The sequence below is a fragment of the Onychostoma macrolepis genome, chromosome 03 (assembly GCF_012432095.1).
Source record: "Onychostoma macrolepis isolate SWU-2019 chromosome 03, ASM1243209v1, whole genome shotgun sequence".
NCBI lineage: Eukaryota > Metazoa > Chordata > Actinopteri > Cypriniformes > Cyprinidae > Onychostoma > Onychostoma macrolepis.
Window position 1 is genome coordinate 29761845 of NC_081157.1, and position 17323 is coordinate 29779167.

At 38.1% G+C, this 17323-nt stretch overlaps 1 protein-coding gene across 1 annotated transcript in view; it reads right to left on the minus strand.

The window, feature by feature from the left end:
* Positions 1-1089: 1089 nt before the first annotated feature.
* card11 (caspase recruitment domain family, member 11) overlaps positions 1090-17323 on the minus strand; it is a 33674-nt gene continuing 17440 nt past the window's right edge. Inside the window, exons 4-24 of the mRNA XM_058771512.1 lie at positions 16812-17137; positions 16463-16642; positions 16204-16350; positions 14280-14405; positions 13989-14183; positions 13678-13827; positions 13543-13594; positions 13299-13405; positions 13102-13205; positions 12474-12526; positions 12243-12378; positions 11872-12070; positions 11617-11743; positions 11038-11278; positions 10772-10856; positions 7970-8065; positions 7742-7862; positions 7185-7367; positions 5891-6015; positions 3552-3667; positions 1090-3412 (exon numbers count right to left, since the gene is read on the minus strand). Coding sequence (XP_058627495.1) covers positions 3208-3412; positions 3552-3667; positions 5891-6015; positions 7185-7367; positions 7742-7862; positions 7970-8065; positions 10772-10856; positions 11038-11278; positions 11617-11743; positions 11872-12070; positions 12243-12378; positions 12474-12526; positions 13102-13205; positions 13299-13405; positions 13543-13594; positions 13678-13827; positions 13989-14183; positions 14280-14405; positions 16204-16350; positions 16463-16642; positions 16812-17137 — 3074 coding nt within the window. The 3' untranslated portion in view covers positions 1090-3207. The remainder of the gene's footprint in view (positions 3413-3551; positions 3668-5890; positions 6016-7184; positions 7368-7741; positions 7863-7969; positions 8066-10771; positions 10857-11037; positions 11279-11616; positions 11744-11871; positions 12071-12242; positions 12379-12473; positions 12527-13101; positions 13206-13298; positions 13406-13542; positions 13595-13677; positions 13828-13988; positions 14184-14279; positions 14406-16203; positions 16351-16462; positions 16643-16811; positions 17138-17323) is intronic.

Here is a 17323-nt window from a genome sequence, read left to right on the forward strand (position 1 = left end):
AAAACACATTTATCTGTGCTTTGGTGAGCAGCTAAATGCCTTGTGCTTCTCAGAACAAAGGATCGGTGGGATCTGATGGCTTCTGAAGCTGTGGGTGAAATAGAGAGATACAGATGGCCTAGACACAAAAGTTCTGATGTCTGTGACAGACACTCCTTCACGGAGAGTCTATTATGACATTTCAGCTCCGGCGCTCCTCACACGTTTGACTGATGGATGCAGGGACCACCGCATTCAACAGATTGCCAAGCCATCTGCCAGAGGGAAGTGACACGGTTGCGACGTACGCAACACTTCCTGTCGTGATCAGCTGTGTGAGAAAGGCACAAACAAAAACCGCTGGAAGGTACAGCAATGAAATACTCAATCAGGGTTGTAGAGACCGGATTTTCATGTTGTGGGTTTTGAATATATTATGATAAGGATACAAATTAGTTTGTGCATAATCTCTAAAGTACATGGACTACAATGCGCAGAAACCAGCATTGTTTGTCTGGGACTTTCAAAACATAATGTGTTCGCATTGATGTGCAAATTATATTTTCATATCTCTACTTCCTCTTGGCCTTTTATGCATTACTATTAACCGGTGTAAACAATAACCTGGCATATTTAAAAGCAAGCAAACACGGCATTTCACTCTAAAAAAACAGAAGATGGGCTTAACTGGAGAAAGTAACAGTCTTTTAGGGTTGTAAACAAGCTAATGTGACGCGTTCTGCTAAATGAAACCGATTTCTCCTTGTTTTAGTGAGCGGCGACAGATCCGAGAGCCTCTTCAATGGTGTTTACAATCACAGTGGAAAGTTGGTTTACCGTCAGAGTTGTTGTCTGCAAGTGACGCTACTCTGAAAGGAACCACCACCAACACCACATGAAGCAACAAGATGTCTGCTTGTCAGGGACCAACTGAAATTTCCACTGCGCTGCTCGTGACACACACTCTCCAGGATTTCTCCTCTTTTTAAGCCCTTTTACTCGTTTTCAGTTCTCATTTCAACAGCAAAAACACGTCAGTTTCTTTCTGAAGCACAATGTATGTGAAAATCTGCATCAGACCTAGTGAGTTTGAAAACAGAAAACAGAAACTCTGCTTCTCAAAACCATTTATTACATAAAATACACCATGTTGTGTCAGCAGTACATTCCTGTGTCTGTTAATAAAATAATATTTACAAAAACATAAAAAAATCAAAGCTTGGGAGTCGAATATTACACAAAAAAGACTGAAAATTATAGTGACAAATTTGTTTGTTTTTTTTACAAAATTTGATGCCTCAACACCCCTGGATAAGATGGCATTAGATATTATACAAACATTACTCCAGCCTGCCTTCTAGACAGCAGACATTTCTATTTAATTTTATTAAACTGGTGCTAAGGGTGGTACATTCAATTTCCCCTTCAATGGCATCAATCCCAACAATGAACATGTACATATGCTGTATGTTTAAAATCACAGGGGTCAATATAAGTGTAGTTGACATCAGTCATTCAACATTTTTTCATAATTCTTTTATAATTATTACACATGCAGTTTTCATGACTTTGTAGTATATGACTGATTAAATGGAACATTTGTACTGTAATAAATACAACTAATTAATTAAATATATGAAATACATTTAATTATAAAGATTTAAAAAACAAATAATCCAACTGTATGGGTCAAAGGCAGGACGTCCCATTTTGGTGTCTGCACCAAATTAATTTTACAGAAGTGATTTTATATACAAAGAAAGCATATTAAATGCAAGAAGTGTGTCAAATGTTTTAAATAACGTTTGTGAAAAAATGTCAAAATATGGGAGAAATAATGTTCCATCTTCATTCAGTGTAAAATATATATCTATGTAAAATTTAAACATACTTAATCTGACCTGTACTTATTAAAATGTATAAAAGAAATTTTATTACAGTTTAATAAAATGGGTAATGGGTTTGTTGACAAATTTGGTTTGAAGGATAGTGGCAGAGATTTGTAAAGAATTATAATTACATTGAATTAGTCATTCATGCCATTGTGTCATCTAATGATTCTTGTTTTAAACATGCCTGACAAGATCTTTGGGATACAACTACTGATACTCTGAGTGACATTTTAGTGGGTGTCTTCTGTAAATCATGGTAAAAAGGTCATGATAGTCATTGTTTTTTTGCTTAGTTAAAACAGAACAAATTCTAAAGTACAGGAAAAATGCTTAAATGATGCTTAAAAAACCCTTTTCATCTTTGATTATATATATATATATATATAAAAGAAGAAGAAAAAAAATGATACACCCTTATACATTCCCTTATACATTTAACCTTAAATGTTACCTTAAAAAAATGTCATATTACTTGTTAGGTAACCATGAATCATGGTATTTCAAAATGGCAAGCGGTATTGTAACATAGTAAACATCAGAAACAGCTCTAACATCTAAGATAAGAGCCCACTTTAGGACGTCAATCAATGACAGCTTAAACAAACTCCAAAATAATGCCAACATAAAAAAAAAGAAAAACCACAAAGTTGCAAATTACAGTCATGAGCTTGACATGTCATGTACGGTAATGTACAGTATAATGCCATTGAAATACCGTATGACCTACCGATATAGTAAAACCTTGGCAAGTATTAAGGTAGCAGCTGAAATGAGCACAGAAATAAGCCACACGTGTGTTATTGGCACAAAGATTAGAAACACATTACAAATGTAGGTTTGCATTAAAATAAATATAGAAATCACTAATATTAATTTATGTAATGTGCCTATAAAGACAAAAGTACATACTGTATATTGCAACAATGGTGGCATCAGATCCAAATTACAGTTATACACAAATCAGCCAGAATACAGCTGAAGCAAGATTCAATGGGCAGCCCTATATTGAGCATTACAGGTGGATGCTGGGAAGGATAATGTTTTATTGCCAACAGCTCCGCTTCAGGAGAATAACAGATAAGAAGCTCTGGGAAGAGAACATTTCCACTGCTTACAATGTGAACCTCAGGAGCATCACATGGTACCTTGTCCACACGTTTGGTTTTGTTTTTGGGTTTTTTGTTTTTTTTGACAGCAGAGAGAAACACACCTCACCTTTGACGCCTTTGACAGAGTCACTTCCTGTTCACACGCCTGTGCTGCTTGCACACATTCCACCCGAGCTGAAAATAGAGTTTTGGTGCGCCGTAAGCCGTTACTCGCTCGTGTGATCAGGTCACAGCAGGTCCTGCTCCACCCAGACCGTCTTCTTCTGCTCCTCAAAAATCTTGTCCTTGATGATCCTGACGAGATCCTCCACCCCACCCCAAGAGTCAGGCTCCACACTCGCATACAAGCACGGCAGCGTCTCCAGCTCCTTCTCCTTAGAGCGACACATCTTCAAGAACTCCTCCTCAGAGTCCACCTTCAGAGGGAGCCTCCTGCTCGAGGAAAACACCAGAAACGATCACATTTGACCTTGAATAATGAAACTAAACCTCTTCAAACTGAAACTAAATAATGAATATGACACTCATTTAAGAGTCTTAGCAAGAACGAAGACCTTGGAAGAGTTCTTGCCTTAATTTTTTCATGTTCCTGTCACAGATTTTGATGAAGATCACGATGGGGTAGATCTCTCTCCTCAACAAGTCTTTCACACAGCTCAGATCAGCTTCCAGGAGACAGTGCTTATTCTAAGAAACAAAAGACTAATTTAATATCATTTATTTTCCCTAAAAATACACTTTAAACTTTCTTGCATTTAATATTATCAAAAAGCAACAGCTATTGGGGAATCTAAGCAATATTGTAAATATTAATTTACAACATAAAGCAGAAAAGAGAATTGAGAAGTGAAGAGAGAATCGAGAACTCGTCCAGTGAGGTGTCAGTTCACATTTTTTGTCCTGTTTTTGGCACACCTCTCGAAAAAGTGAGATTTGCAGTGGAAAATTAGACTCATCTCCTGACACATTAGCAAGTGAAAAACAATATGCTGCCTCTCATCTAACCACCTGATAAACCCCCAACAAGCAGATTGCATCTGCAGCCATCAGGAGCATCAGGTCTGTCTCCTACATACCACTGCTCATTCCCCTTTCAGTCACATTAAAAACAATTAGACTTACAGAGCTCTTTGTTTGTATCAAGTCTTTTTGAATAAAGAGTAGGATCCACTCTGAGGAGGAGAAGACAGGTGGTTTTAACAGAGTTTCAAAATGACAAGTGTTAAAAGACAGATTTTTTTTATTGCAATGTGTCTCTTGAGGTTCAGTTAACCCTGAAGTTTCTTAAAAAAACTGAAAAAAAGACTATTCTGACCCTATATCTGAAATGATTCCTTTTAAAGGGCTGACTCCCCTAAAAAAGCATGCACATAAATGGCCACTGTTATGATTGGTTAATGTCACTGCATGGAAAACAGTATCAATGTACAGACAAAGCCACTTGTTCCCAAAGAAGTTGTTTAAACCGGATACGTCAAAGTGAACCTTCCTTTATTATTATGTGTGTTCTGTTGTCAGGAGTAGCTCAAGCGCATGGTGTTCATCAGAAATTGAATGGGAATCTGTATACTATATCAAAGCCCCTTTAAGGCAAGTCATGTCACTCGGTGGCCATCTTTGTAACGCCTCTCGGGCATCCTCGAGTGCAGCTCCTATCTCCTCGAATGGGGAAACATCAAATTCTCCAAAACTGTTCGCCAAGCTTAAGATTAAATTTCATATTTGAAATCACCAATGAAATCTGACAACAACTGTCTCATAAATGTTGTTTATTTTGTTCAAATGGTGTTAAAAAAAGCTTATTTCTCAGGCTAGACCGGCCAGTGCGCATGCACAGTCTTGAGCGCACGTCTCAGAATGCTGACTGTTTCTATAGCAACCGGGATTTCTAAAGGCAGCTGCAGTGACCTGTTGACTTTACCGATTAGCGACTGGTTCTTTTGCTTAGAGGGCGGGGCTTCGTTCGATAGAGCCGCCATATTGAGCGTTGCATTTTTCCCCATTCAAAACTATACGAGTGACAAGTCTTGGGTATTCTATTGTCTTTGACTAATGCTTTAGACCCAACATGATGCAACGCTCGCATTCGGTGTAGGCAAGTGTCAGCCGACTGAACACCAGTGGGCATGGCTCTCAAACTGGCGGAGCAGGTATGTGAACAAAACACTGAAATGTACTGTAAATTTAATTATATTGCACTTTTAAATAACATTCAACTGAGCATGTGTGTCTGACGTGCACAAAAAAGTGCACATAAAAAAAATATCAAAAAGTGCACCTCTGTTTGCTCACGTGCATCAATCGGAGTGAAGTGAGAGATGTTAAGGCATACGCGACGCTTAGGACACGCACTCCATTATGGAATAAAGGAGAGGAAAAATATTTAAGGTAAGGTGGCAAATAGGTAGACTTAATAGTGTAGAAGGAGAGGATGGCTGCATTGTCAATTTTAAAATGTGCATCAATCGAAGTGTCCAGTAGCAGCACCATTGTGGCTCCCAAAGAAACATTGTCCAAGAGTGACATCAGCAGGTAAAGTTTCAGCGGGAGTCTGCATCTCTTTCGCTTCCCCTGTGGGCGTTTATGCTATAAAACTTGCAGGATGTTTTAATTGTACAAAGACCTCTTATATGTCAAAAGATCAAGGGAAATTTGATTCCTCATGTCATGACTCTTAACTAGTAGTTAAGATCCTGGGCTAGGTGTAGTGTGACAATCCCATTGGTGTCTTTAGGAAAGGGTTAAGCTCTCACCGAGAGGAAGCGTTTCAAAATGATACTGCTCGGCAAAACAGCGAACACAAATATCTGACAAGCTTCTTGAGTAAGCAGAAGAAATGACAGCACATAAAAGCAAAAACATAATTTAGCTATTATTAAATTCTTCTGAAAAGAACATTTATTACTGTACCTTGAAGGCAACCGCTTCAATGTTTTCTGGGGTGATGCACTCATATGTGCATGCCTGCTTTTCTTTGGAATAAATGATGGGCTCTATCTTCTGTTTCATGAGGAATTCATCTTTTGTCACAATGTCTGGAAAAAGATGAATTAATAATTCTTGTAAGTAGGCATGTCAAGGAAAACATTGCTTGCATCTAGGGGGGGCATCGTAAGGGTTTTATAGATTGTGGTTCTGATTCAATTACTTTTATTAATTCCAGTATCTTAAAGATTCCATTTATGATTATTTTGAAAGAAGAGCCCCCAACTTATTAAAGCAAAAATTAAACTCTGCTAAGGATGTGTAGTCAAAAATACACACTGTGACATATGAACAACGAGTCGGTAATTACACTTAAGTCTCACATTCTAATTAAGTGCACTTTAACTCATCCAGACTGATTTATGATTTAAAGAATCTGCTAATAGGATCCTTTTATTCATGAATCTAACTACAGTGCCTAGCTGAACTCTGAAGCTGAAACCATTTTTTCTGCAGAATCAGCAGAAGTACAGCAAAAAAAATGCAGATCTTCTTGAAGCATTATTGAAACCAAATGTCATCAAATTACCCTGGTTACTTGATTATTTTTTAAAGATCATTATAGATAGCCCGATAATGGGTTAAACCAATAATTTAGCATTATTCATAATTTTTTACTTGATCAGTTGTCAGCTCTTAAATGTTGGTTTTAAATTATGCCATCTGATGAGTTTTTAAAATAAAACTCCATTACACCACTACATTCTACAGAAAACAACATTGTTCACAGGAAACTTGTTATTTTAATGTCTTGTTTGCATAAATTATTTGATTTTTATTATTTAATGCAATATTAGTTTTGTAAAGCAGGCTGATCAACTTCAGAACTTAGAGATAAAATATTTAGTTATTGTGTAAAATAAAAAAAAGGAAAAGAGTGATACATATATGCAAAAGAACAAGTACATCAAACAATCAATCCCTACCCCTAACCCACTCAACATTAATAACTGATAATGACTAGATTTATCTGAGGTTTATTACATGCATTCAGAACCTTGTACTAAACATAGATTGAGTGGGTTGTTGCTTGTGACGTAAGAGTTGAAGTCATGGAACAAATTAAAATAAAGAGCTTGTTATCAAGATGAATTTATCATACGTGTGACCTATAGTTAATAATGGCGAATACTGTTTTTTTTTTTTTTTTTACAGAACAATATCTCTATCACCATCTCATCACCACAGTGTGCTACAACCTTCCTCCACCCACTTTTACCTGGTTTGCATATATTGAACTCCATAGCACCTCCAAGATTAAGGAACTTCTGGACGATGGTCTTGGCTAGGACATTGGGGGTGAAGAGGACGGGTCTTTTACGCTGGCATTGATGTGGAGTCACTAGACTGTACGGGATCAGATTCAAGCTCTTGTTTAAGTCGCTCTCTGAGTCAGATGTGTCTGAAAGAACAGAAACAGTTCATGGGTCAGATTTGAAAGCAGTTTTCTGCTAAATGTCAAATACTGTATAATTCAGCATAAACACTAGAGCACTAGACACGAGCGGCACTGTGTGAATATGAAAGCAGTGGTTTCTCATTCCTTTTAACCAATCTTTTTCTGGGGATTGTGCACGAAAAGGCTGATTAAAAAATTTAGAGCATAACTAAAAAGAGCAAATTAATTATTAATTTTTTCGGTTCTGGAAAACAAACTACAAATGCCCTGACATTTTCAGGTTTCATTTTCATGACAGTACGAAGCCTGTCTACAAGGCATCCGCTGCAAACATTCCTTCGAAATCAACAAGCAAAGATTAGGGTGGGCAGTCTTACCCTCAGGCCTCAGCGTCTCAAAACCTGGTCTGGAAACTGATGATGGATTTCCTCCATTGACAATGCGGACACGCTCACTGCTGTTCATCCTCTTGTACTTGTTATCCACCCTGCTGACAAACTGACACCAGAGATCTCTTTTAATCTCAGCAAGACTCTGCTCTTTTCCTATCTGCAGTAAGACCTCAGCACTATGGCAGGGAGAGCAAACTCAAGAAGACCTGTTACCTGTAATAACTGAAAGATGAAGACACTGGCTCTGGACATGCGTGGACTAGACTTGGGGTCTTGAGATGGTGTGGGCTCCTCAGGTTGTAGAGTGTTCTGTGAGCACAAATGGAAGTGAGAGAATTTATTAGAAAAGAACTCATGGAAAGTGATATTTACCAGGGCTGCGTTTCCCAAAAGCATCGTAAGCTTAAGTTGATCGTAGCTCTGATCAACTTAAGCTTATGATGCTTTTGGGAAACGCAGCCCAGGGCAATTTATGAGAAACGTGTCATTCAAAAACCATTAAGGGAATGACATCATGACTATGAATTAACTGATATATGACTATACACACAACACCTACACTGTATTCAGCAACCCTGATGAACAACAGTGTGAACTACTTTAACATGGAGAGTAGCCAATCAAAACAGAGGTAATTTGCATTAAAGGGCACCTATTATGCAAAATTCACTTTTATATGTTGTTTTAACATAAATGTGTGTTGGCAGTGCAACCACCCTATAATGATTAAAAATCCACCCGCTCCTTGTTTTTTTAATCCCCATAAATCATAAACAGTGTCTCAGAACAAGCCGTTCGCAGAATCTGTACAATGTGATGTCACATTTTACAAGCCCTGCCCACGACTGTTGACGGACACTGCCGTATTAGCAGAGACTCCACCCTGAGTGAGTCACACTAGAGCATTTAAAAGAAGCATTCAGGTAAGAAATGTCTCCTTATTACAGCTATAGAAATTATTAATTCTAGAGCAGTGAGTGATTTTCTGTTTTTATTTTATTGTTTGGGTCATATTAACAGCATAGACTGCAGTATAAGTACTGTATATTACGCTGCTGTCACAGATCTAATATAAACATGTGATTTCTTTCCTAGCTGTTTACCTTCACAGACATAACCGACTGTTTTTGTAACTCGTGTGTTTTTAACATAAACTTGTGTGTATTTGACAGTTTAAGCGCAAAAAGACATGAAAGAGAACTTGTGTACGCAAGGGGTGTGCGATATTGACATAGAATAATATCTCGATATTTTCTTGGATTTTATCGATAACGATAATTAGACTATATTTTGCTGAGTGTGTTATTGTGCTGGTATCTTTTTTTATATTCTTCATATTTTGTGTGGTGTGGTCAGTTCACACGGATAGAAATTAATCTTTTCCAATAAGTTTAAATAGATTTTTACCTCTTATGGGCATTTTTACCTTTATAAAGCCATTTTTCTAAAAGTGTGCATTATCTTTTGAGTCAAATTCTTACATTTAATCAGTGAATTAGAATAATAAGACATTTGGGCTGTTACCAAGCAAATTAAATCAGTATCAACTAAATTCATCTTTGCAATGCAGAGGAAACACAGAAGCTGCATCTGAAGTGGCATTTAGATGTATTTACACACTGTTTAATGCAGGACATGAATGCATTTAACCTGCAATTACAAATACATAAATGTTTTGATATATTAAACATAAAACGTTGAATACTGTTATTTGAAATTGTTTAAATAATAAAAAGAAATGTTAAATGTGAAATTAAAACCACCAGTAGGTGGCAGCAAGTCACTGTTAATAAGTGAGTCATTGTGATTGAACCGAATCATTTAAACGGTTGATTCATTCAGAAACGAAACACCATCATGTTGCTCAGAGACGCAAAACAGCGTTGTGGCTGTGTTTGTAATTATTTTTGTTGACGAAATAGAGCAAAAACAGGCAATATGGTGTCTAAAACATAAGACTCTTAATTAACTTCATGCATTTGAACTGTTGTAAAAAAAATAAAAATTAAAAAAATTAAAAAAATCAATATTACGTTTGTAATCATGGTCATTTTTGGAGAAAGAAACGGCACTCTTTGTGTGATATTGATTAACTATTTGAAATGTTATAAATATTTTTTGTCCTCATATCTTGAATTTTGTGATCATTCTAAATGCATTTTATTAGACTGAATCATGCAGTGAAAGAACACACTCTCGCACTAATCTAGACTTCACAAAATGTAAGCGTGAACTCTGTAGGAGTGTTTTGAATGTTTTTTGCAAAATACTCAATGTCAAATCGCACATCGTTAAAACAACAATTACGATATTATCACAGACGATATATATCGCACACCCCAAGTGTGCGCTCAAAAAAAAAAAAGTCTATCAGAAGTTTAAACTAATATGGTTTAAAATGTATGATTTCAGTGATGTATGATGTATGATAATCAAAGCAGCAGGTCATTTGCATTTAAAGAGACATGCATGAAAACAGCGTGTTTCTACTTCCACTCAAAATAGGCATTTTCAAAATGATATAATAAATTATCTGTGGGGTACTTTGAGCTGACACGTCACAGACACATTCTGGGGACACCTGAGACTTATAATACATCTTTTAAAAAGGGACATAATAGGTCCCCTTTAATACGTCTTAAATACACAGAACAAACAGTTTGCTTAATTCTGAGGATCAGACAGGTTCAGACAGGTTCGTGACTGTTTTGCTTCAATAGGTGTTGACTGACATTTTAAATGGATTCAGATCCATAGCTGCCCAGTACATAAAAGAGTACATCAACAGTTATGATGCACAGAAGAAAATCAGTCATACAGGTTTGGAATGACATGAGGGTGAGTAAATGTTGAGAAAATTTTATATTTGGCTGAATTATCCCTTTGAAGTGACAAAAAGTGTTGAATACGGTCACATTAATTGGCATTCAAATTATGACTCGTCGGTTCTGACTCATCAACAAACATAAAAGCCAAAAGTGGGCGCATTTCTCCAATAATCCAGAAGGAACTGACCCGGAGTCCTCGCAGAGTCTCGACTTCCTCTCGAACTCCTCGACACATCAGCTTCTGAATCTTCACCAAGAGGAGCTGCTGGGCTCTGGGGAGGAGGTGACAGCTAAGTTCACTTTACAGCTTCTCGTCACAGTTAACAGATATAAAAATGCACGCCCACACACTCACCCACGCACTGACAGACAATCTGCAGCAGGCAATAGACAATGTTCACACTCGTTTTGAAACCGACCCTATTATGGTCACTCAGTTTTCAGTGTCCTCACCTGGAGTAGCTCGGTATGGTGCCTCTCTCCGTGTCCTTGTTGGTGAAAGGGTCAACACGGGCGCACAGCCACTCGCATTTGCCCTGGTGCATGGTGTCCAGAACATGGAGCACCTCGTCGCATCGTACATTCAGTGAGCAGTTGTCCAACTGGCTGGAGATGTTCAGATTAAGACGGATGTAGAAAGAGTCTCCGGATACCACTGTGCCATCTTCAATGTCCTTCAGCAGCCGCCTGTAGCCTGGAAACAAGAAAGCGGGGTCAAAACAGGGACCCAATAAAGACCACAAGAGCCACTGAGGTGCTGAGAAGTGACCCTGGGAACAGTTGTTGTGGATACAGCTTAACACAACACTGAACAAGATGGTGTGTGATGGAAACAGAGCAGCAGCACATTTGATTCAGACAGAGCTGTGAGTTAAAAGACCAAAGCCCTGTCTTTTCTTTAGAGTGTGAATATGTTATTAGGTTCCTCACAGAGTGGCGTAGGACTTTTTGAAGTATTAGACCTTCTAACCTTCATTGCACATTGAACTCTTGAAACAAAGCACCCTCTTTTTAAGAGAGGTCTGAGCTCACCATCATAGTTAGACTTGTAATGGAGATGCACTTGTCCGGTGCATCTCTGCAGGGTCCAGTGAGCTTCCTCTTTGGTGCAGGTGTCCAAAGCCACACTCTGAGCTTCTCCACGAACATTGCCTTCCAACTAGGGGATAAATGAAACCAAACGGGAAAAGATTACTACTATTACTACTACTACTACTACTACTACTACTACTACAACAGGTTTTTTTTTATTTTGGTTGTGGAGAATATGCAGGAGTTCAAATCCACCATTAAAAGATGATGTCCGACTTTAACTCCGGACTGGTCTGTTTCAGAACCGGACTGGACAGAGGACACAAAGATGCCGCTATCATTTCCACCAATCAGAGTGATGTCCGATAGAAGGTTTTCTCCAGAGAGAAAAAGGCTTTGCACTGGCCGCAATGTGTTTTGCGGAGGGCCCGATGTCAATGAAGGACGAAACGGTCTGGAGAAAGAAAAAGCGCACATGCACAGATCAAAGCGGAGTGATAATATAGATGTACAAATTGAGATGACAGAGACAAGATTTATTTGTCAAGGTCGCGAAAATGGAAAGTTGATTCACCACCTAGAATGATTATAAATAACACTATGATTGTAAGTAGACATCAAAATACCTCTCCAAAGAGAATTTCCTGAAGATGTTATTGACTTGCTCCAGATCATACGAGTCCATTGTCTCAGACTGGTGGGAAGATGAAGATGAATGGATGGATGAAGGCCCGTAGGAGGAAAAGTCTAAGTCATGGTCATCTACAGTAAAGAAAGAGACATTTTTACAAAGGTGAGTCACTTAAGTGCATGATTCAGCGGTGAGTGGGTGGAATAAATGATTTATGCATTCATACCCATGTCGGCATTGTCTCCACTGTCAGTATCTGCAGTGTCTGAAATGGGAATACTGAAAGAGAGATACAGCATAGTGAACTTTACTCTACAATGCCAGCAACAATTCACTATGACTTTACTAAAGCTACTAACAGGTATTTTTCTGGAAATGCATCCTAAATAATCCATAATTAAGTAGCAATATCCATTTAACTTTTTGTTACAACTACACCAGTTCAAAATACTGTTAGACTACTAGTTTTAAAAACAAATTTCATAGTTTGTGTTATACAAACCAGACACATTGAACTAACCATGATAATTAGGAACTATCCATGGTGTTTACACTACAAAATCTCATCCTTAACAAGTACTGTTGTTTTACACTGAAAATAATATATAAAGTATTAGGTATGAACATTTTTAATTGAATGTGTACTGTATGTAAGGTAAAATAATAATTTACTTATATTTATTTATGTAGTTTACATTATTGATTTATTCAAGTCAGCATCTAAGACTATTTAATGGCAAGAACTAAATAAATATATTTTAAATGTTTAGCAATAATACATGTTTTATAAAAACAAGTCAACATGGTCTTACTATAAATACCGCTATGTTACATAGAGCTCTGATTTTAATTACCATTTGTATGGAGAGTTTGGGTTCTCCTTGCTTCTCCTAACAATGGAGTTCTGGTCTGGTGGCTCAGGCACGGTGGACAAGATACTGTCATTACGGCATCGCAGCTGAAGAGACACAAGCACACACACACCATTTGCCTTCAAATTAAAGCTACTTGGAGAGATATACAAATTAGATGAAAATGCATTAAAGCCTACATTTTTATAGCAGATCTCTGCAGGAGAAATCACTGCACTGGCACTGTTAAGACTTGTGCTGTCAGTGGCTGCAGGTTCTAACAGATCTCCATTTGTGAAAGGCATGGCTATATAATGAGAGATTAAATAAAAGGAAACCAAGCTTACAGGAAATTCTTTTTGAAAACATTCAGTGAACAATACCATAAGATATTACCTGCAAGTTCACACGCAGCACCGTCAAAGTTCTTTAAAAACATTTTACCTGGGAACTGAGGACTTTTGGGTCCAGCGGCTGGAGATTTTGGTCTGTTAATCTAATAAGTGAGAATGACAGGCATTGGGATGCAGAAAATGTACAATGAGAGATTTAAAGACATAGCTTCAAGTTTGTACTCACTCTGCCCTTAAGGTTACATCTGCGTTGAAGCTTAGGCTCTTGATCATCAACAGTGTCTTCTCCAGAGTCCTCTGAAGGTCCTCCTGTATTTCCATCAGGTTGCCCAAAGTGCTGAGCTATAATTAGTGGAGTAATGTCTCGCGGCAGACTCTGAGGGGGAAATATCATGATAAAATAAGAAAAAAAATAACAGCCAATTAGCCAATAACTGATATGGTGATGAAATAGTATAAACAAAGTCCTTCTAGTTTCAAAGGGGGGAAATGAGAAAAAAAACACAAACCTTTTCATTCACATAGATCATTTCTCACCTGATCCAAACCATTTTCTTTGGCCATCCGTCTCAGTTTGCACTCCAGGTTGACTATCTTGGCTTCTTTGCGTACGATTTCAATTTGAAGTTCATCGCTCCTCTCTTCCAACTCCCGTATTTGCTTGCGATACTTGTCTTTGTCAATCAGACATTGAGACACGAGGTGTTGGGCATCATCTCTTGACTTGAAAGCCTGTGGGACAGAGAAAACTATACTATATCGATAGCCCTTTTAAGCAACAGGAAATGAACTAATCCAAAGCCATCAGTAGGAACATTAGTACTCTACCTGGTCCCGCTCACGTTCAACCTCTTCCAGCTGCACCATGACCGTATTCATGCGGTTCTTGTACATTTCGCAGTCCTTCACCAAAGTGGAGCACTTCAATTCAAGGTCCTCCTTCTCTTCCAGGTACTGTGCATTATTAGATTAAACATTTCTCATATAAACCCATCAATAGAATAAATAGCATAGTGGCATCATTCAAAATTGTATCGCATGACCCTGAGAGAAAAACCTTACTATTAAAAAATTCAAAAAACAACCGTTTGTAGGATTTCTTTTCAGCAGATTATTAATACCTACCCCTCAGACCATCATTCCACACTAAACAGTTTCATGCGACTCAAACCTTGCTGACTGAAGAGACAAAGCTTCATCATTTACAGAGAAAAATGCTCTGCTACGGCATAAATTTCCATTTTGTTGTGACAGAAATTTCCATAGCACACCAACACTTTCAAACAAGGATTACTTTCCATGTCAATAAACAAACAAACACTAACATATATTTGGGAATGTTGGATGTCTGGCTTTAATAAGCACTCTGCAGACATTAAACTTGGTTGTAGTGTTAAGAGAGACGCTGGTAAGCTATACAAGACTAACTCATATGTTCTTTTTTTTTTTTTTTGTGGCTGAAGTAGGCCTTCAACACTCTAAAATGCACATTTTATGCAAGAAGTAGAACATTTGAAAAGCTCCAAAAGAGGGCTGACTGTGATAAGAAGTCACTGCCGCCACCCCTCCCCCTCCCTTCCTGTCTTAGCCCGAATTCTGACACTTTTCACACGTCACTTCAGATGCGCTTCTAATTAGAGCTGCAGCACATTGCAGAAGGGGCCACTTAGAGCAGCCAGTCCTCATCAGCCTCTGTCACTTCTCGTTCATGTGTGACAAGAGAAAAAACCTTTGCCTACACTTCATTATTTCTAGCCGTCAACTAAAAACTCTCATGCTGAGACCATATTAAATACGCTTAATCCCCCGTGAGGGCAATGTAATATCACATTTGGCATGTTCATAATGAGGGCATTTGATCATTCGGGATGTGACCAAATTGACCAATATGACCTGACGCTTAAGGTCTCTGCCACAGCCTTTTTAGGCACTATACAGTCGGTGGACTTACAGTGTTTCAAACAGCAAGCAGCAAAGATATGCTGCAATATAACATGACTCATTTTTTAGCAAAAATCCATTGCATTGCTTGCAGGTAAGGTAACTGCTAGTTGCAATGCATCAAGCTCTCAGATGAATAAAGCCTACTTGTATTATTTCATTAAATACGGATACAAAGTCGTTCCTCTTTTTTCACGCCATGTCAACACCAAAGGCTATTTTCATAGCAAGAAAGCATAGCTTAAAAAAAGATACATCACTAGAAGACACGCTACAGTTCAAAAGTTCGGGTCAGTAAGATTTTTTTTATGTTGTTGAAACAATTGTCTATTGCTCAACAAGTCTGTATGTATTTGATTAAAAGTACAGTAAAAATAGCAATATTGTGAATATTATTTCAATTTAAAATAACTGGTTTCTATTTGAATATATGGTAAAATGTAATTCGTTCCTGTGATAGAAGTGATAAAGATAGAGATGATGAGGTTTGTGTTGTTTAGTGGAAACCATGATACATTTATTTGGAATTTAAACAATATTTTACGGTCACTTTTGATCAATTTAATATGTCCTTGCTGAATACAAATATCTAAAAACGTATGTATTGTGAAGTAAAACAAGCAAACAAACAAAAAAGACCCCCCAAACATTTGAGTGGTAATGTATTTCGATAATTTATAAAAGTTTTCTTTGTGAGTTTTTCATTAGTAATTAAGAATAGTGTATTTACCCAAGGCTTGTATGTCCTATGCATTGTTCGAAAAGGAGCTTGAAGCTGAAATGATTATTTCAGTATAAGGCTGGTTCTAACCTTGTCACGGAGCTCCTCGGCCTGTCGGATCTCTTCGTGCAGGTTATAGAGTCTGTTGACTAGCTCCTGACGATCCTCTAGAGCCTCCTGTCGGTCATGCTCCAGGATATCCAAGATGGCCTTGTCTGAATCAGGTAGAGGCCCGGGCTGTGCATACAAAGAAACAAAACAACTTTGAAATCTCTGACTTTGAGTAACCTTTCCCAACTGTTTGCTTTTCGCTGTCTTCTATTTACTGTGATGCAAAAAGCGTCTTCACCTGTATGATGGACTGCAACTCCTGGAGTTTGATCTTCAAGACCTCATTCTCTCGCTCCAGCTCAAATATCTGCTCTTTCCGAGGTCGGTTCTCAATGTCATTCTTCAATTTCAGAGATTGCCTCCTTTCCATTTTGCACTCCTCCTCCACCTTGTTCAGCTTGTGCTTTAGTTGGTCAATCTAGAGGAAATGGAGAGACAGCAGTCAACATTTGTATCCCACATAGTCAAATCATTTGTGTAAATATGAGTGACCCATCACTTTTAGCAGTAAATATAGAAGACAGAGAGATTTCTAAAGACAAAAATCAACTCGAATCATCCTGCAATGCTTGCTGAAGCCCTCTGACCTCTAGCTGAAGGTCTCGGCTCCTCATCACGGCCATATTCTTCTCCTCGCTGAGCTGGGCATATCGCATAGCCAGCTGATAGTTGTCGTCCTTCACCTTCATAAGCTCATCGTTATAGTTATTACGCTCTTCTTTCATCTTATTGTAACGTTCCTGGAAAGTCTGCAGCTCCTGGTTGGCCAGTCGTAGCTTCTTGTGCTCATCTTCTAGTGTGCGGCATTTGGTGATGATGTCCACCCGCTGCACGTCTTTAGCCTTGGACTGCTGCTGAAGCTTTATGACTTCATTCATTAAAAACTGGATTAGCCCTTCCTGGCCCTCTTCCACTACAGGAAAAGAACAAAATACAGTCAATTAAACACTACTGCACAAAAAAGTACCATGGTAGTCTTGAAGTGTCATGCAAATATCATGATATATATTCATAGTAATTATTTATCACCACCTGACACCATTAGTGTACCATAGTAGCACCACAGTAATTGTTTATAAGGCTGCTGCGCAAATCTGAA